This window comes from Cydia splendana, chromosome 8, assembly GCF_910591565.1.
Source record: "Cydia splendana chromosome 8, ilCydSple1.2, whole genome shotgun sequence".
NCBI lineage: Eukaryota > Metazoa > Arthropoda > Insecta > Lepidoptera > Tortricidae > Cydia > Cydia splendana.
Window position 1 is genome coordinate 2,758,009 of NC_085967.1, and position 15,717 is coordinate 2,773,725.

At 38.7% G+C, this 15,717-nt stretch overlaps 1 protein-coding gene and 1 long non-coding RNA gene across 2 annotated transcripts; both read left to right on the forward strand.

Annotated features, from left to right (window-relative positions):
- Nucleotides 1-127: 127 nt before the first annotated feature.
- LOC134792663 (large ribosomal subunit protein uL16) lies at nucleotides 128-3,764 on the forward strand. Its single transcript, XM_063763924.1, has 5 exons — nucleotides 128-218; nucleotides 342-370; nucleotides 452-757; nucleotides 2,930-3,092; nucleotides 3,568-3,764. Exons 2-5 carry the CDS (start codon nucleotides 348-350, stop codon nucleotides 3,733-3,735), a joined length of 660 nt encoding a protein of 219 aa, XP_063619994.1. The 5' UTR covers nucleotides 128-218; nucleotides 342-347; the 3' UTR covers nucleotides 3,736-3,764.
- Nucleotides 3,765-4,937: 1,173 nt separating this feature from the next.
- LOC134793198 (uncharacterized) lies at nucleotides 4,938-13,761 on the forward strand. The gene is made up of 3 exons (XR_010144505.1): nucleotides 4,938-5,482; nucleotides 8,973-9,164; nucleotides 11,783-13,761. It is a non-coding gene; the product is annotated as an uncharacterized LOC134793198 (long non-coding RNA).
- Nucleotides 13,762-15,717: the final 1,956 nt, after the last annotated feature.

Below are 15,717 nucleotides of genomic sequence, written 5' to 3' on the forward strand. Positions count from 1 at the left end.
TAAAGCTATTATTTATAATGTCAATAAATGAATCAAGGAGACATTTCCTAATGGTTAAAATTTCGAAAAACGTCTCTGGAAATTATATTTTTGCTGTTCGAGCACAACTTATAAACGCTGAAAAATTATTATTATTTTCTTTGCTATGGCAACATTTTTAACTAAAACGTCAAGTTTATCTTTTCTGTCTTTCGAGGTTAAGGTGTCACTTTGTGAAGGTGCATATTCTTTACTTGCTATAAAAATCGCTTAAAATCCCAATAAGTGCTTCATAATTTTATAAATCATTGAACGGTGATCACCTGTGATTATTACTAAGTTGGTTTTTTGTTTTATTTCAGATCACAATGGGGCGCCGACCCGCGAGATGGTAAATAGTTTACGTTTACGAGTTCGTGCTTTTCCTTGTCACCCACGACCATAATTAACACTGAATGTAATTTATTTCCAGTTACCGCTACTGCAAAAACAAACCATACCCAAAATCGCGGTTCTGCCGTGGTGTGCCTGACCCCAAGATCCGTATTTTCGACTTGGGCAAGAAGAAGGCGCCGGTGGACGACTTTCCGCTATGCGTGCACTTGGTGTCCGACGAGTACGAGCAGCTGAGCTCGGAGGCGCTGGAAGCCGGCCGTATTTGCTGCAACAAGTACCTCGTGAAGAACTGCGGCAAGGATCAGTTCCACATCCGTATCCGTCTGCATCCCTTCCATGTCATCCGCATCAACAAAATGTTATCGTGCGCTGGAGCTGATAGGTATGTTAAACATTATTTTTGCATGCGTTTCTCTTTATATGTTATGGACACAAATTGTTAGTTTTAAAAATCCATCTTGTTAATTTGGTAACTAGGAAAAGGTTATCAAAGTGAAGCATCTTCATTGTGATATGTAGACAGTTTCGCAATATGTTTGTAATTCATTAAGTTAAACAATGTTAAATAACCCCATATGTAAATGTGTCCAAAACATATTAAATTAAGTCTACTTAAGTAGGTATTTGAGGTAAATGTAGTTAGAGCTATAAGATTGCAGTATTATAATCATTAAATTTTATTTATAATTTAGGTATTTCACTAATTAGAAGAATTAGTTAAAGATGTTTATAAATGCATTTCAGAGTGAAATTATTGAATGAGTATGAGTACCTATGACTAAAATTTTAATGTAAATATTGATTAAGGTGAACTTTCTTAAAAGTGGTTTCCAGCAGTTGTTTTTACAGCATAAGCCATACCTCCATGAAGAATCATTCCTTAAATGTAATTTAATTCATGATTTCTTTTGGTATTTTATAACTTTTATAAGTATACTAATTAGTAAAATTATCTGTAAATAAAGAGACACTTGAATAGAGAAATTGGTAGTGACATTTAACATCGTTTATTTTGTCCCATACATGAATTTACTAAGATGTTAATTATAATTTCAATTTATAGTAACATATAACTGTCAGAAAACTGTGTAAAAATTTTAAAACTTCAACAATCAATCAAATGAATGGTGACTTGCAATACTTTTTTGTGGAAAAACACTGAATCATATTTTTAAATATCACTACTCACTTTAGACGTAAATAATGACTTGCCATTTATGTATTTCTTATTATTGGGCAATATTTCACTAATCCTACCTCGAAATTGTCTTTGTTCTTACTATCTACATTCACCTCATGAACTAGCTTGTAAATAATGTCATTACATGACTGGTAAATAATCCAAATCAGTAACTTACTTCATAGCATGCTTTGTAATACACTTACACATTCCACTACCCTAACATAGATACTGTCAGTTACATTTGAGGAATTCGAAAAGGCACAGGTTTTTGGGTCTCATGTTCTGCCCAAATACTTCAAATGCCATTTTGTTTTAGGAACTAAAAGAGCCACATTCTCATGCTACTTGAAAGATTTGGTTTTGTGGCCCTTGTTCTATGGCATTGTGATTTTCAGTTAAGCTAACTACTAGGGTATTTCATTTTTCCGAATTTTCGATTTCATCTGACGCTCGAATTCTTGTTCTAAAGGGGCCCACTGATTAACTGTCTGCCGGAAGGTATCGGCCTGTCAGTTAGAACAAAATTTTGACAGTTCCGAACAACTGACAGGCCGATACTGTCCAGCCGACTGTTAATCAGTGGGCCCCTTAACTGATAAAAATTTTTTTAAATTAAAAACTACTAACTACAATAAATCTATAAAGAATAATGTGATGTTATCCTTATATTGCTGCAGTCTACACTGCCCAGAGGCTGTCAGGACGAGTTCACCACCTGTAGCGATGAAATTGCTGTTGTCCAATTTTTTTTTTTATTTTTTTTTGTGTGCAGTAAATAATTATTTTCATTGTGCTGTATTATGTTGGAAGTACTTTTAGACACAGTAGCTCTGTATTTAAATACTGTAATTGCCATCTAAAATTCAAGGGAGTTGCGAAAAATAATTTTATTCATGTTTATGTGCCATATATTCACTCTTACGCATTACGCATACCCTGGACGGCTATGAGAACCAATAAGTCTTTCCTAGAGGAGCTGAAGATCACCACACGGCTCTCTACAAAATGTCAAGAACGCGCACTCAGCTTCTTTGGTCATATCATGCGGTCTAAAAAGCACGCCCTAGAAAGGCAGATTATCTTGGGCCAAATGGAGGGCAAGCGAGCGCGAGGAAAAGCACCCACGAGATGGTCTGATGTTGTGAAGGGGGTGGTTGGCGGCAACATGCAGTGCGTGACCCATATGGCTTATGATCGCACACTGTGGTGACGTAGCATACATGGTCGCGATCCTCAGCAATGAGGGACCGAGGAAGAAGAAGAATTCACTACACATTCTACAATCTGTTGTCAATTTAAATACATTATGTTTCTGATGCATTTTCGTAAATCGAAAATACCTACACTAATAGCTTTGTGTTCTAATTGCAGGCTCCAGACCGGGATGCGTGGTGCCTTCGGCAAGCCGCAGGGTACCGTAGCCCGCGTGCGCATTGGACAGCCCATCATGTCCGTGCGCTCCAGCGACCGCTGGAAGGCGCAGGTCATCGAGGCGCTCAGGCGTGCCAAGTTCAAGTTCCCTGGTCGCCAGAAGGTATGCACATCACTTACATGATTTTTGAGATGGTTGAGTAAAAGAGATGCAGATGTTTTTGTAGAAAAAGACGCTAAATTAATATTTTCTATGGGCGAACAACCCACATCACTTACATGATTTTTGAGATGGTTGAGTGAAAGAGATACAGATGTTTTTTGTAGAAATGACGCTAAATTAATATTTTCTATGGGCGAACAACCCATCGCGTCTACATGTTTTGCCCCCTTTTTCTAATGACAGAAATGGTTCACGCAGTCTCTAACGTAAATGTCAACTCATGGTACGGCTGTTTTATTAATAATGCTTTTCCATCTCAGTTATTCCTAGTTTTAGGGCACAATTGATAGCCAAACATGCAGCCACAGCTGACTTAGGGAGTATTGGGCCAACTGCAGTACTTGGCCTAGTGTTAAAGCCAACTCGTGGTAGCCGTGCAGAAACCTATATAACCTTTTTGCTATTGTAATTCCAGATCTACATCTCGAAGAGGTGGGGATTCACCAAGTACGACCGCGAGGAGTTCGAGAAGCTGCGCGCGGACGACCGGCTGGCCAACGACGGCTGCAACGTCAAGTACCGCCCTGAGCACGGCCCGCTCGACGCCTGGCGCAAGGTGCAGGTCGAGCTTCATAATGTCTAAGCTCGGACTATAATATACTGTAAAAACTATATGACTCTTTTATTTATCCTACCTTACAACTAGTGTCCGACCGAAACATGTTTTTTTGCCGAAACCGAAACCGAAACCGAATCTTCGGCTTTGGCTCTAGTTTCGGCCGAAACCGAAACCGAAACTTTTGTAGACTTGTTAAAATCGTTGAAAAAATGTCATAAAACCGCTTTTCCACACATATTATGGGGCTATCAACACCCAATGTCCTTGAAATTGATGTTACTTAAGCAGTTTTTTAAGAAAATTACTAGAGTTAAACCAATATAATTCTGCAACGATTTTGATAACACACGCAGTGCAAGTGTTATTATAAACGTCAAAACTTCTATGAAATTGTGACGTATAAATAACATTTGCACTGCGTATGCTATCAAAATCATTGCAGAATTTTCTTGGTCTAACTCTATTCATTCATCAGTCAAGCTAACATGTAGATACAGGGTCAACCAAAAACGCAAGCGTAGCGAGCGCGAAATTTTTTGTTAACAATATCGCAAGGCTGGGTACCGATCTTCACCTGGGCCTAAAAGCCCGAAATGCCCCAGTGAGGCGAACTTTCATGAGAAGTCAAAGCCGTGCTTCAGGCTTCAGGATAAGTAGTTGAGCACAGACTCCAACCAATGTCTATTGTATTTAAAAGCGAGACCGCAGGCCGAGCATGGCGCAGCGAGGCCAAAGGCTAAGCTGAAGTAGAGGACATGTGGAACACAAACCAATGGTAAATTGAGGCTAAGGTCGAGCATTCGTATGAAAAATTGTACTGGGGACACTTTTAAGGGTTTCTTCTTCGTTTTAATCAATAGTCAGCTGTTCAGCCTCGCAAAATATTAACTATTGAGAAATAACTTTGCGGCACTAGTTGAGCGTAGCCTTTAGCCTCGCTTAAAATTTGCCATTAGAGGTAGATAGGAAAATGACTGAATAAATGAGTGAATAAGAGCGAAAAAGACATCGTTCTACTCGGGCCGAGCTGATACTCGGAAAACGGCTACGTGCGACAGTGCTATCTCATTCACTGCGATACAATTAGACAGGGTGCGCGTTATAGGTATTGACAGCCTCTTAAGACTGCGTCGAGCGTCCAGTGGCGCCCTCATTAGTGGAATAGTGTTTGATAATAAACCAATTAATTTCTGTACCTATTAGGCTTGTGCCTGCTCGGTCACTTCAGAGGGAGCCACTAATGTACAACCAAATAATGCTCAACCCAAGAATGTACAGCCCAATAATTGGCGTCCATGGTGGACGCGTATTATTGGGCTGTACATTCCTGGGTTGAGCATTCTCGGTCCGCGCAAGATTGGTCCGGGGCGATAATACGAAGCCACTCTTTTCACAGGGCAATAATGTACGACCCCATAATTCGCGTCCACTAATTTGAGTCCCTTGGCTTTCAATTATTGGGCTGCGCATTATTGGTCCAGGTCGAGAAAGCCCGACCCAATAATGTACGACCCAATAATTGGAAGCCAAAAACCAGAGACATTCTTTTTTTTAAGGGAGCTGTCAAAATTAGTAGGGACGTTCTGACATTAGCTCTTGACAATTTAAAAATAATCGGTTTTTTCTAGTGCCATCTTTCAGTGACATTGACAGTATTGACACTTGTTGGTTTACAAATACAATAAATGAATTCTAATAAAAGAAACAGTAGACTCAGTAGAGGTACGAGGTACTGAAAAAATATTAATTAATGGAGAAGCCGAAGTTGGAGGTAAGTGCCGCAATTCAACAACTTAAGCTAAAAAAATCTTAGTGTCCGCATGGTATTCCCTCGTGCGTATGGACTGTACAGCATGGTGCTGGCGGAGCCGCTATGGCACATATTTAACCTCTGTCTCGAGCTAGAAGTATTCCCAGAAATTTGGAAAATTACTTGAGTGATGACCAGTACTGAAAGGTGGATCAGGAGATAAGGCAAGAGGGTTTCGACTTTCGACCGACACAAAGTTTGTACCCCACACTTAATTTTTTTAGACTGCATGAGAGACAGACAGCACGTACTTACGTATGTAGATTATGAAGGGCACAGATTGAAACCAGCAGTGACATGGCAGTTTGTTCAAAAGAATATCTTGGTTATATTTGACAACCGGTCTGGCCTAGTGGGTGCCTAGCCTAGTGACCCTGCCTGTGAAGCTGATGGTTCTGGGTTCAAATCCTGGTTAGGGAATTTATTTGTTTGATGAAACAGATATTTGTATATTGAATAATTATATTGTTGTCTGGGTGCCCACAACACAAGCCTTCTTGATCTTACCGTGGGACTTAGTCAATTTGTGTAAAAATGTCCCAATATACACCGTGTTTTTATTGAATTCCGTTAACTTCGGGGTATAGTTAAGTACGTTTATAAGAACTAAATGGCATAGTTAATTTTCAAAAAAAAAAATTTTTTTTGTTTTCTTTTTTGTTTTTTTTAATGTTTAAAAAGTAATTAAATGTAGCATATAGCGTTGTTGTAACACGGGCATTACATTTAACTCAACCAAACAATTGAAATCTGTGACATATCAATGTCATTTCGTACATCAATCGACCGAGATTGTACTTAAGTTTAGTAGCAAATGTATGAACTCATTCTAAACACTAATCAATATGTAAGCCGGCCCTAAGGCAAGTGTACACGCTTGTAGAGGCCTTATAGGAAAAAAATAAATTATGGATTATCTCCGAAATGGACTTAATTAGAACATTAAGACAGCTGTTTATCAGAAAAACTGAGACTGGGTCACTGATCAATGGATCAAACACCATCAAAAACTACTACTTAAGAGTAAAAAAAATGTGTTTATAGGTTCAGCAAAACTACAAAAGGATACATACCTATGTTGGTGGATCCCCTTAGTTAGTTAGTTATACTGGGCATTTTCCACAAGTCGACAACCATTGGCCTATTTTGCGTGAAAACGAGATAGCACTACTCTATAGTTCGTTTTTTTTAGCATTAGATAATATAAGGTAAACAATCTTGATGTGTCTTTTAATTGAAAAACACAGTCTAAAAAGAAGTTACGGCAAATATATATGTAACAATTATGAATCTAATATGTTCATTTATATTCTTCTGCTTTCTTACCGTTCGTCAACTGTTTCTGCATAAAATAGTTGTGATCACCCATATATCATCTAAACACTTGACTTGTTACAATTCGCTCCATAACAAGCGCATATTTAATCTACCGGTACCTAAAGTATCATCTGCATTCGCTAAACGTTTCGGGGACTACATAAAGGCAGCAACTTACAACGCCATTCTCAAGCACTGTGATTTAAAAGATAGCACTGCAAATGAGGCCAAAAACACTACCTATAAGCTACTTCAATCACTGAGTTACACAGAGACAGAAGCTATTTTGCAAAGTGTCACTTCACTGTAATTTTTACCTTAGACTATGTTAATTGTTAATTTTTAGTTTTAAGTATTAAATGTAAGTTTTAATGTTATTATGTGATATTATATTAATAGTATGACCTGCACACGATAACGAAACTCTGTTATACAAGTGTAATTGGTTCCCCGCGATACAGGTGTAACCTAGTGCAGGGGCCCCTGGTAACTATGTTTGTAACAGTTTTTAGAAATAAATTATTCTTATTCTTATTCTAATAAGTAATAGTTATTGATTTTTAAAAAGCGTTTTTCAACTAAAAGACATGTCAAGATTGCTTACCTTCTTCCAAGTTCTTTCTAATGCTAAAAAAAACGAACTATAGCCACCCCAGCTCCTCCATGACACCTAGCAGTGTCTTCAGGTTGCTAACTGCCTCCTTCAATGTGCACGGAGTCCCTAGGTATTGGTTCCTGTATACTTCTATCTACCTTCTACCTACAGTGTAGGAAAATATGCTTTACTGTTTCTTATTCTTCCATGCACACTCTGCACATGGGGCTGTCTGTTTTACCCATATTATGTAGGTGTTTGATTAGTGCAGCGGTCGGCAACAAGAGGCCCGCGAACCTCTCATTTGCGGCCCGCGAGCCTTTCACTAGCGGCCCGCGAACCTCTCACTTGCACCCCGCGAGCCTCCTAGGCTATTTTATATGTAATATTGACAAACGACAATGTCTGATAAAGTCATAAATATTAACAAAGTGCGGCCCGCATCAACTTCGGTAACTACTATTTGGTCCTTGGCTGCTAAAAGATTGCCGACCGCTGGATTAGTCTGTTATGTCCTGTGATTAATCCTACTATTTTGCGTAGTTGGTGTCTGGGTGTTTTTAGTAATATTTTGGTGTAAGCTTGTAGTTTTGTTCTTTGGTCTGCCTACAGGTGTTCATTTTAGTCCAGTACTTATTGTGAAGCTGTTTGTGATGTTGGTCTAGCTGGTTTCTGAACCTTTCCTGGCCAGTTCATCCGCTGCATCGTTTCCTCTTGATCCACTATGCCCCTTTATCCATTATACTGTTACTTTGTTGCCTTCTTTGCTCACTTCAGTGAGGCCTCGATGACATTCAAGTATGAGTTCCGATGTAAGTTTGTAGCTACCTAGTGCTTGCAGTACTGATTTACTGTCTGACAGTATTACTATATTTTCTTGTTCTACTTCTCGTCTTTTTATCGCATTGCAAGCTTCTATTATTTCTACACAGCTTGGAATACCGTATTGTGTTCCCAGTGTAACCCAGGGGTTTTGAGATGTATACGAGTATGTTCAGGTCCTCCGAGAAGACACCACATCCGGTCCCTTCATTTGTTTTTGAGCCATTTGTGGATATTCTTAAGTTTGTTTGGTATAGTCCTTATTAAATATATATTAAAAACGGGTCACTCACGTATTTTAAGTCGAAAAACGCTCGACATGTTTCACTCCGTACCGAGGAGTGTCATCAGGAGCTTGCGTTTACGGTGACGGACCGGCGCAGACTGCGGGCCGCAGCTCTCCGCGCCCGATAACTCGGCGCAGGCGCCGGTGGCGGCAAGGGGGGCGAGAAACTACCCTCATTTATGGCATTATTGTCAAATACGTGAGTGACCCGTTTTTTTAATATATTTAATATGTCTGTGTCTCACGGAAGTTTTGTTATTAAAATTGGTATAGTCCTTGTACAAAAAGAAACATAAAACATGAAAGAACACACATCATTAGTACAAAGGCGAACTTATCATGTAATTCATGTATGCGGCACCGCGATATAATACATTCGGTAAAGACACACTGAAAGAAAACGAACTTAAAGATGTTCTTCTGTTCTGCAGGAAAACAAGAAGATTCGAGGAGAATGGTGTGGCACTTAATGCCGCCGGGACAGTAACCTAGCTGCAACTCCAACTCTAGGGAATTGGGCTGAATGAACGCAACACGTGATCGACAGCCCACCTGCTTCCTGCCGAGCGTCCCTACACTACCTCTACATGGATGCCTCGCTTATTCTGCTCTACAAAACTTCTGTAAGTAGAGAATGTACAAGTGCAAGAGTTGAAGGATTGAAAGAGCTTGTCGTCTTACCTGACAGTTTTCCACACATTTACCTTAATTAATTTAAATGATTTTAATAATTATAGTCCTTTTTAGGGTTCCGTACCTCAAAAGGAAAAAACGGAACCCTTATAGGATCACTCGTGCGTCTGTCTGTCCGTCTGTCACAGCCGATTTTCTCCGGAACTACTGGACCAATCAAGTTGAAATTTGGTACACATATGTAAGTTTGTGACCCAAATATGGACATGTAACGTAAACAAGTTAATTTTAAACATGGGGACCACTTTTGGGGGGTAAATGAAAAAAAAAAAAAAAATTTCAAACTATATCATGTTACATATCAAATGAAAGAGCTTATTGTAAGGATCTCAAATATATTTTTTTTATAATTTTCTAATAAACAGTTTAGAAGTTATTCAAGAAAATAGGCAAAAAATGACCATTCCCCCCCCTTTATCTCCGAAACTACTAGGTCTAAAATTTTGAAAAAAATACATAAAATAGCTCTATACCTATAGATGTCAGGAAAACCTATTAGAAATGTACGTCAAGCGTGAGTCGGACTTAATTACAGTTTTAGATCCGACCCCTACGGATTTTTTAAAGATATTTCACTCACATATTTAATTACACAAACGGGTCTACCGCGATATAATTTCATTGTTTTTTTACCTTTAATTCCGACGTTTCAGCTGAGTTGCACCAGCTGTGGTCACGGAAAGACTGACGTCCCAACAAACCCACAAACGCCAACCAAACGCGGTAGACCCGTTTGTGTAATTAAATATGTGTACAAAACGCGAGAGTTTAAAGTGTTAGATTTCACTCACGTTTCACATAAAAAATACATTGTTAACAGTGCCGGATTAACCAATGAGCAAAACAAGCACGTGCTTAGGGCACCACGTTCATGGGGGGCACCAAAATGCCAGGTTGAAAAAGGTGAACAAATTTTAAAATTAGGGACAGACACATCGTTTTTACCACACGATTTTTTTTTAGCTGTCCAAAAGCTAGTTTGCAAAAATAATGGCGCGTATTTCTTTGGGAAACAATCGGTAGCAGTAGAAGAGGTGTGACTACATGCATAGATTCGATTTCAACCCACTCTTTTGCGGTTCGGCGTTAGGTCTTATGCGAGGCCTTCTGCCTTACGGCAAAGTTGATCTTCTGCCTTAAGTAATTACACTTGGGCGTGGATCCAAATCCAAGCTTTCCTCTTCGCAGCTGGGCCTACTGCCTTGCTCACACTTCGCCAATTCAATTCACTTGGTCAATTCCAAGCTCTACTTTCTTGCATATTTTATGCATGAAAACAACCTCGCTGAGAGCCTTAAATATCGAGCCTTATGCGAAGCTAGGCTGATAGAAAACTGTCCCATCCTTTCTCTGTATGAAATCCTGGATTCGGGCCTGGTTCGGACTAAAAGTAAAATTGCGTTTTTTATATCGAAAAATTTTCGCGCTCGCTTCGCTCGCCTTTTCAATAACTTTCTAAGGTATGACAAAGGTGACATTCGGATGACGACTGCAGCAACATTACTTTGTTGCAACGTTACTGCTGCAGTACTGTCAACTTCCGTGATAAAATGATGTGACTGATTTCCATACTAAAAGTAAAAATGTACAACTGTCTATCATATTGCGTTTTTATATCGAAAAATTTTCACGCTCGCTTCGCTCGCGTTTCAATCACTTTCTTAGATATGATAAAGGTGACATTCGGGTGGCGACTGCAGCAGTATTAGGTACTCTGTTGCAACATTACTGCTGCGGCACTGTCAATTTTCGTGATAAAATGATGTGACTGATTTCCATTCTCAGCTGTAATGCGGCATTGAACTTCTCTCAATTTACCAAAAAAATCAATGTAATCTTGATGACCCTAGGGAGAGGGCGCACCATGGTCTAGAAATGCTTAAAGCATCAAAATATCTTAATCCGGTACTGATTGTTAAAAATTGTGTAATATACATATATATGGAACGCGAGCCCGACTCGCACTTGGCGGGTTTTTTTTCAGATTACCTCAATTACCTCTAGTATACTACTTTTGAGGTTAGAACAACCCACCAAAACATTTAATGTAAAGTGTTGCCAAGACTAGTTGCATAAAGCTTTTACACTAAAAAGTTATCAGATCCCGTAGTAGGTACCAAGACTTTTACTCTGTCATTCCTAACTTTATAAGCTCTAACAGTATAAAGCCAACATCTTGGTCAAACAGTACGGCTTGGCCGTTTCGTTGGTGTCATACTCATATGGACAATCCCGTAATGACACTTTCAGAATTTGAAAGACCTTTGTTGCTACTTTGTACAACAAGTCCACTGAGGGAGTGTTTGTAAAAACGACATATCAGTTTATATAAACTACGATAATACAAGGTCATATAAGCAGGCATAATTTTAAAACATTTAACATTTAGGTTTTCATAAAAGTTACGTACCTATTTCTAGCGCCATCTGTGTATGTAGGGCCTATATAAAATAAGCCAGGAAAGTTATGAAAGTGAATTAAAGTTTATGTTGCACTGATAAAATCATTTTAAACAAATATTCTAAATATAATTATTCTCAAATTTCAGGAGCTGATACAAGCAGCCAGAATGAGTCTCTGCTGAGTCGCCGGCGCCGGACGTGCGTCGCGCGCCTCGGGCGTCTGACGTCTTCGTGTCAGTCGCCAATTGCAGGAGAAGATACGAATAGTTAGGTATAAAAGCTACTTTAGTCAACCTCGCCTCAGTACTGTTTGTATTGACTGAAATACAAGTAGCATATATGAGACGTTCGGACGTATCCGTGAAAATACGAAGTACGAGTAAAGGAAATTGCACTACATTTTTAGAACCTATTCACCTGTCAGTAAAATATTGAAAAGGAATGTTCATGAGTTTTATAATTTTCTTTCCTCCAACAGCTTCACATGGAGCAAATGTAAACCTTTTATGTTAATAATATCAGTAATGTCAAGGTACAACGCTCTTTAGATCATATTGCCATTCCTTTTACTCGAGCGGCCTGTGGGTTAACTATACGAAGCGAGCCTACAATGCATTAAAAGTGCAGTATAACAATGCATTCACAATGCTGTTGGGCTTACCTCGTAGATGTAGTGCATCTGGCATCTTTTGCGAAGCTAGAAGTTTTCTGGCAATCATGCGCAAGAAAATAGTATCTCTGCTAGGTCGAGTTAGAAGCAGTCCCAAACATACATGTTCGAAAAGTAGAACTCCCTTAGATCGTGTTTCAATTTATCGCCTCTCGTTGGCAATTAAGGTGGTTCGCTTTCCATACAAAAAACAATTAAGTACCTAATAGTGTGTAATTACTTAATATAACGCAATTGTTTTTTGTATGGAAAGCGAACCACCTTAACTATTCGCACAACGTTTTGTAGTTGCAGTAAGTACTTACATATGGCCAGTAAAATTTTCGAAATAGGTATGTATTTACGTACAGTGCTAATTGCCGCACATAGAATAATTAAAGTTTGATCAATCGGAATATGTTCATAAGTCACTTATTACATTTCGATTTATAAGTCTGTATTTTCCAGCTTTAGATGTGCATGACTGCATATGCACATCTAAAGCTGAAAAATGCTTTCATGAATACGTTTATAATTATGGCTAAATTATGTTAATAGGGACAAATGTATCATTTTCAACCAAAGGGGTACTTATTATCTGTTGTCAATAAGGCGCTAAGTATTTCCATAAAGCTTCAATTTGAAATCAGCCTCGTCGACAACCGACAATGTTAACCTTTTGGTTGAAAACGTCACAAATTATGGCGATAGAGAATACAATGTTCTGTTACCAGAGTGCAGCACTAGTAAAACCCGTAAACGAGTGAATTGCAAAAAAGTGTAGGTAACACAATGGAATATTCACAAAAATATGCAAGAATGTAACACAAAATGAAGAAAATGTATGTGTTTTTTTTTGTGTTACGTCACACAAAGGAAGCCAAAATCGACGCCGCAATATTTTTCACGACGTGTAGAATAAAAGTGGCGTCGAATTCAGGAATCCGCAAATACCATACCGATAGCCAAGTAATTTATCTATAGAACAATGTTAAAACAGTAGTAGAAACGGTTAGTTTTGCAAACTTTTAGTAGATTGGTTTGGTTTTGGTAGATCTCTCGGTTTGGCATGCTTGATGCTCTTCACATCACCACAGACGGAGGTCGACAGTTCGAATCTGTCTTGTTCAACCAATTGATGGAGGCACATGCACGCATACGAACTACATATTACACTACCATCCTGGAGCTAATTGGATTATTTGCATCTACTATTATAGTATATACCTATGCCTTATTTTTACGCCTAAGACCCTATAAGCTTTTAACAAAAACCATTATTTCTTTTATACCTACGGGCGGTTTAGCTCCCGTACCTACCTCTATTATACCTAGCCACGTGCTAAAGCAACAATGTCCTTTAAATCCGTATCCTGTATCGTGATAGTATTAAGATTCAACTCGTCTACATTGAGATGGTCGAACGTCCTAAATACATTACCAAAACATGTTAACTCGTATGAGCTGTTACATAGATTTGAACCTTAATACTATCATGATAATTTTTTATTAATATTTTTAAATAATTTAATTTGTTAAGCATATTTACACTTGCAAATATAATTTGCAGCATTCTAATATTATGCTATGGTAAACATATAACATGTTATATATTCGCGATTCATGTCAACAGCCCTATTGTCAGGCCCCCTCCAGCAGCGGCGGGCGCAGCTCGGCCCCCCGCCCCCGCCCCCGCCCCGCAGTAATAGTTATTTGTTTTACAAGGAGGCAAAGTTGTTGTTCAATCGCTCGTGCTAATATTGATACCCGAGCAAGCGAAAGATTCCAAAATTGAACCAATAGCGTAGCGAGTGGTTAAAAAAATGGAATCTTGAGCGTTGCGAGGGTTTCAAAGCGCGAGGGTTAAACAAAATTTGCCCCCGAGTGAAACACAAAATTTTTCACCACACCAACCCGAAGCAAATATTAAATGTAAAATATCAAAGAAAATCAAATCCAAATGAATGTTATTAAATATTTATCATCCAAAATCATCATTTAACAGTCAATTCTACCAGCAAACATAAGAAAACAACTCAAAATTTACATTTGATTACTTTGCCACACATGTGAATAAAATGCAACTTTGTTATCAGTTTTTGAAGTGCAAAGTAAGCCTTTCCGAGCTGGGGTGGTGAAAAATATAATGTTCTAGTGCTGAAACGTATCACTATCACTGTTTAGTTAGAACAAAATGAACCTCATAGAACCCTCTTTCAAGTGCTATTGAAAGAGGCGGCTATACAGGGCCTGGGGCCTAGGGCGGCGAATAGTTATTTACGATACAAGTGCGGAAAAGAGGAAATTCGAACGAGTGGCGATAAATTAAAACACGACCGAAGATTTGCAAATTACCTATTCGCACGTGTATCGTACAACGTTTTACAGTACATGGCCCTTTAAACTTTTGACATACGCACGAAAAGTGCTATTTTACGCACTAGTGCGGGAAAATAGGACCATATGTACTTTAAATGATATTTTTATTATTAATTTGTATAAATATATGAATGTCATTAGTCATTGCCTACATTAAATGTACTTAATCTATGCTTCAATAAATATATTTACTATCATTATCAATATATTACAAGACGTTGCACATATGTCGTTGTTTCACTTATATGCACACCAATATAGCCTAATATAACTGGAAAGCCTGGCAGGCTAATCTTTTAACACGTTGGCTGCCATGAACATTGAACATCACCGTTGGGATCACGTAATCTTCTCTGTGTGCCCATGAGCATCACCAGTGGAATCGAAAGCTCGTTACCTCTTTATTGACCTCAGTAATATAGTGATGCTGGGATCACTAAATTTGTAAGGGGCGTGGGAGATACACTTTAGGTGAAGGATGGTGGGCAGCCAATGTGTTTAATACTTCGTTTATTTTTGGTAGGCTTAATTTTGCTGCCCTTTTTAGTAGTTTCGGTCGGACACTACACAAAACCCATTGCGGTCCGGTCCAGGCGCCATAGTGACGATGACGAGCTATTCATAAAAACTGAAATCTCTAAACTACTCGAAGACGGTATCATCGAACACAGTGTATTTCCCTGGCGGGCACAAGTTCTAATTGCCGGTGGAGGTCTACATAAGAAGAGGATGGTAATCGATTATTCTCAAACGATTATCAAATAGGGTATAGTTAGACCGTAAAAAGTCTGCAGCGATTTTGATAGCCCACGCAATGCAAGTGTCATTTAAAACGTCAATCTTCTATGAAATTATGACTTATACATAACACTTACACTGCGTGGGCTATCAAATCCGCTGCAGACTTTTATTGGTGCGACTATAATTGCGTCAGTTTATCGTCCGGTGTCAGTTTCCGTCCACTTGACGGATTAGTAAATAATAAATTTCATTTATTTATAATTTGCTACTTGCGAAATATATTTTTATGTAGATAGATAAATTGTTTAGGTA

Bases quoted from the DNA above. Each gene is read 5' to 3' on its own strand.
- LOC134792663 (XM_063763924.1), top strand. From the start codon at position 348: ATGGGGCGCCGACCCGCGAGATG. The intron at 371-451 runs GTAAATAGTTTA...ATTTATTTCCAG, and splicing joins GGGCGCCGACCCGCGAGATG to TTACCGCTACTGCAAAAACA. The intron at 758-2,929 runs GTATGTTAAACA...TTCTAATTGCAG, and splicing joins TCGTGCGCTGGAGCTGATAG to GCTCCAGACCGGGATGCGTG.